We start from the raw sequence: 5,247 nt of genomic DNA, 5'->3' as shown, positions 1-5,247 counted from the left end.
GCTTTCAATTTCAATTACAACTGTCTTGGATCTTGGGTTAGAGAATTGAAGGAATTCTGTTTCAATCTCACCTTAGATCTCTCGGTTGATTTTCACTGCAATTTAATTTCCAATTCCTTTGCTATTGTTCTTGTTGGATCTAGGAAGGCATTGAGATCTAGACTTGGTTTTCTAGTCTCTGGGTCCTGAGATCTAATTTTCCCATTTCAATTCTCTGTTTCTCGTTTTAATTGTTCATTTACTTTTCTGTTAGAAATCCGATTCAATCCCAATTCCCAATTACTCTTATATTTGATGCAATTTAACTTCTCTTTGTTTAATTCCTGCAAATCCAAGTCCCAATCCCCTTTACATTTCAAGCCATTTACATTTCTTGCACTTTAAGATTCTGCAATTTATATTTCTTGCAATCTAAGTTTCTGCCATTTAATTTCTTGTTATTTAAGATTCAGCAATTTATTTCCTGTTCTCTTTACTTTCAATGCAATTTAAATTCTGCAAGTTACCCATCAATCAACCAAATCTTGATTCGCTTGACTAAATCAACCACTAAACTAAAATTGCTCAATCCTTCAATCCCTGTGGGATCGACCTCACTCCCGTGAGTTTTTATTACTTGATGCGACCCGGTGCACTTGCCGGTTAGATCGGTGTTGCGTTGCCGGGGATTGATTAGATTGACAATGATTAAGTGTGGTGGTAGTTTAGATCAAGCACTTTTCCTTTATTTTTGATTAACCCACTAACTGTTTGTTTATTTGCTTAAACTAACTAAACCTTCAATTTAGCAGTAGATTGAAGTATCATTGGTGTGTGCATCTCTCATGTTATGCTTGTATGTCAGGTACAAGAAGAACCACACTAAATTTTCATGAACAAGATGAGAGGACCCTCAGGAGGTTAAGGAGAGCTGAAAGAGGGAAAAATATTGTTGGAGAAGAGGAATCAGAAGAAGAATTTCATGAGATGGAAGAACATTCAACTAATCCACCAGGAGGAGCAGAGAACAACAATGAAATTTCAAGATATGGAGGAACATTCAACTAATCCACCTGGTGGAGCAGACAACAACAATGACAACCCACCCCAGAGAAGAGTTTTGGCTTCCTATACTTTTGCCAATCCTAGACATTGTGGAAGCAGCATCTTGGCTCCAAATGTCAATGCAAACAATTTTGAACTTAAGCCACAACTCATCACTTTGGTTCAGAACAATTGCTCTTTTGGTGGAGGATCACTTGAAGACCCGCACCAACACTTGTCCACCTTCTTGAGGATATGCAACACTGTCAAAACTAATGGTGTGCCTCCTGACAGTTACAAATTGATGCTATTCCCATTCTCTCTTAGGGACAAGGCCACTCAATGGTTGGAATCATTTCCAAGAGACAGCATCAATAACTGGGATGATTTGGTAACCAAGTTCCTCGCCAAGTTTTATCCACCACAGAGGGTTATAAGGTTGAAGGCCGAGGTACAAACATTCACACAAATGGAGACTGAACCCATCTATGAGGCATGGGAGAGGTACAAGGCTCTAGTCAGAAAATGTCCCCCTACCATGTTTAATGAATGGGAGAAGCTGCAAAACTTCTATGAAGGCTTAACACTGAAGTCTCAAGAATCCTTGGATCACTCAGCTGGAGGTTCCTTGCAACTCATGAAAACTGCAGAAGAGGCTCAAGAACTTATTGATATGGTGGCCAACAACCAGTACTTCTTTGCTCATCAAAGAAGCCGCCAACCATCACAGAGAAGAGGAGTAATGGAGCTAGAAGGAGTGGATTCAATCCTGGCTCAAAACAAATTAATGCAGTAGCAAATTCAACAACAATTTGAGCAAATGACCAAGAGGATTGATAGCCTCCAAGTTGCAGCAGTCAACACTAGCCAACCATCAGCCACATGGGGACAAAATGAAGAAGTTCAAGAAGAGCCACAGCAAGAACAAGTTCAGTATATGCATTCTAATTCAAATGAAGTTTATGGTGATACATACAACCCCTCATGGAAGAATCACCCCAACCTCAGATGGGGAGACACTCAAAACCACCAACAACCATGGCAGAGGAACTCAAACCAAAACAACCCAAGAAACAACCAAAATTACAACCAGCATCAAACCAACCAAAACACCTACAGGAAACCTCAAAACAACTACCCCAACCTCAACCAATACCAATCCAATAACCAACCCATGAACCAAAATGCCCACCATCCACCACCTACAACTCACAACCCACCACAAGCACCACCTGAATCCCAAAGACTCACAAACTTGGAGGCCTTGATGGACAAAATGATGAAATATCAGGAAATGGCAACCAAAAACCAAGAAGCATCAATAAAAAGCCTAGAGAGGCAGATAGGGCAAATCTCCAAGCAAATCTCTATTGAGAGACCTTCAAGCTCACTGCCTAGTGACACAATCCCAAATCCCAAGGAGGAATGCAAGGCAATCCAATTGAGAAGTGGGAGAATACTGATGGGCAACAATGACACTACAAAGAAGCAAAAAGAGAGCATCAAAGAACCAACAGAGGATGAGAAGCAAACAAAAGCGGATCAAGCTAAGGATCAAGAGGAGATGCCAACCAAAAGCACTGAGAAACTCAAGGAGAAGGACAACCAGCCACATAGCTCAAGGGAAATGACTCAAGGGCAGCAGCAACTAGGAAAGAGCATCACACCTCCATTACCATATCCTCAGAGATTCAACAAAGAGGTTAAGGACCAACATTTCCACAAATTTCTTGAGACCTTCAAGAAGCTGGAAATCAATATCCCTCTAGCTGAAGCACTTGAGCAGATGCCTCTGTATGCCAAGTTCTTAAAGGACATTATCAATAAGAAAAGAAGTTGGGATGAGAAGGAAATCGTATCACTCACTGAGGAATGCAGAGTCTTGATTCAAAAAGGGCTGCCTCCCAAGCTTGAGGACCCAGGGAGTTTCTTTTTACCTTGCACCATTGGGGAAGTAACCGTCACTAAAGCAATGTGCGATCTCGGAGCAAGTATTAATTTGATACCGTCCTCCCTGGTGAAAAAGCTGCACATAGAGGAAGTCAAACCAATACAAATGTCGCTGGAGCTGGTAAATAAGTCAATGGTGCACCCTAGGGGTGTAGTTGAAAATCTCTTGGTCAAGGTGGATAGCTTTATATATCCTGCTGACTTTGTGGTCCTAGAGTCAGACGAGGATGATGGTGACTCTGTTATACTAGGAAGGCCATTCTTGGCCACTGCTAGAGCCATCATAGACATAGAGAAAGGGGAGTTGACTCTCAGGATGCATGATCAGAGTGTCATTCTAAAAGTCTTACCAGAGGCACAGTTTAATGAAAAGAAGAAAGACTATATGAAAATTGACAAGGGAGAATCACAGTTGAAGGAAGAAAATGACAAGGAGAGTCAAGGCAACATCCCAAAGATAAGAGTTGTGCAGATTGATGAAGGAGCCCAAGAGGATATTGGAGTATTAGCCACTGAGAAGAAAAATGAGAACCTCAACACCCCAAATAAAGAACCACCAAGGCATGAATTATCTTCTGAGAAAGAAAAAAAGAAGAGGCCAAAAGGGTGGAGAAACAAGAAGATCCCCACTGAAGGCTTTTCACCAGGGGATAAAGTAGTGTTAAACACACAACCAATGAAGATGTCTCCACAATTATCTGGATACTACACTGTGAACCGGGTCCTTTCACTTGAACACCTAGAGATCATCAAAAAGGAGACTGGAAGGAAGTTCACAGTAAGAGGAGAAAAGTTGAGGCACTATGATTTTCAACCTCCATGACCAAAGAACAAGATGTCAAGCTAGTGACAATAAAGAAGCGCTTGTTGGGAGGCAACCCAACCTGAGGTAGTTTTCTTTCCTAACTATTTCAATAAAAAGGTTGAGTAGTTTTATATGTATTGCAAGGAGCTAAGTTTGGTGTTGCACACCAAAACAATTTAAGTGAGAATGAAAGATTTTAAGTTTGGTGTCCCACCAAAATCTCATTTAAAAGCACATTCTAACTCCCTGAATAAAGATTTGCAAGCTCCAAGCAATCAGATAAACTATTCAACCATTGTTTGTTTTCTAGTCTTTAGTTTTATTACTTTTAGCAAAGACAAAAAGGATTCCACATATGGTTAATCTGATGCATGGGAAATAGTGGCAAGGGACTAAGTTTGGTGTTCACACACCAAAGTAAGTTCAAGAGGCCATAACCAATCTTTGCATAATAACCAGCTACCTAAGGGCTTGAGAAGCAAGCAACTTTTGATGAGTATGCAGGAAATTAGCCACCGTTTGAAGACATTGTGCATTATGACTAAAAAGGGGCACAACAGAGGGAAGAACAAACAAGCGGCAAACTAACAGGTTGTATTTACACTTGCTTCTTGCCATTGAGAAATGCTTTAATTTAGGAGTTCTAGTATGTCTTGCTAATGTGTTCTTTTAATACAAGAGGAATCGGTCTCTACAATAAGTAAGCTAGTCTAAGTGTGTGATTGTGTGTTTACTTTCACTTAACTAAATGCATGCTTTGTCCCCTATACCCTTTCAATTCAATAAAAGAAATGTTTGAAAACATGAAGTAAGATGGTTCTTTGTTAGCTAGAAATCCAATAATAGTAAGTGGTGGTATGTATGTGATTGTATAATAGCTCACTGCTAGTGAATAAAGAGCTAGGATATCTCTTTCCAAGTATAGAGTGACCTACTGTCTATGGATCTCAGTTAAATAAAGATCCTTGGTAAGAAAGAAAAACAAAAAGAAAGAAAGAAAAGAGATAGCCAAAAAGTGGCAGAGAAAAGAAAAGAAAACAAAAAGAAACAAAGCTGGACACCAATAGCTTGAACTTTAAAACATATGCCTGTGGTGTCTTTGTACTAGGATCTGCTTGGATTAGTAAGCTCTTTGGAGTGCTTTAACACTCGGTGACTTGGATTAACTAATCCGGGATCATCAGCTGAAAATCCACTATCAAGAGCAACCTAAATACAAGGCATTTAGTAACCAAAGAGGTGCTGGGCATCAATGTTTAAAAGGGAAGGTAAGCCAAGTGTCCATGGTGAATAATGTGTCAAGTATACAGAAAAGAAAATGAACTTGCTACACATGACACTCAAATAAAGCTTTGAACAAAAAAATTAGCCAAGGATAAAGAAATAATGAGAAGTCATAGCAATAAGTTACTCGAAGCTTGAAAGAGATTTTCTAGGCCTAAGAATCAATAAGAAGTGAGTATGTGCAT

At 39.8% G+C, this 5,247-nt stretch overlaps 1 protein-coding gene across 1 annotated transcript; it reads left to right on the top strand.

The window, feature by feature from the left end:
• The first annotated feature begins 2,197 nt into the window (after positions 1 to 2,197).
• Positions 2,198 to 4,141, top strand: LOC107493649 (uncharacterized). The gene is made up of 3 exons (XM_016114716.1): positions 2,198 to 2,817; positions 2,902 to 3,534; positions 4,111 to 4,141. The coding sequence occupies exons 1-3, from the start codon at positions 2,198 to 2,200 to the stop codon at positions 4,139 to 4,141; spliced, it is 1,284 nt and encodes a 427-aa protein (XP_015970202.1).
• Positions 4,142 to 5,247: the final 1,106 nt, after the last annotated feature.

This window comes from Arachis duranensis, chromosome 6 (genome assembly GCF_000817695.3).
Source record: "Arachis duranensis cultivar V14167 chromosome 6, aradu.V14167.gnm2.J7QH, whole genome shotgun sequence".
Classification (NCBI taxonomy): Eukaryota; Viridiplantae; Streptophyta; class Magnoliopsida; order Fabales; family Fabaceae; genus Arachis; species Arachis duranensis.
The sequence above is the reverse complement of the archived record's forward strand: the minus strand, read 5'-3'. Positions and strand labels throughout refer to the sequence as shown.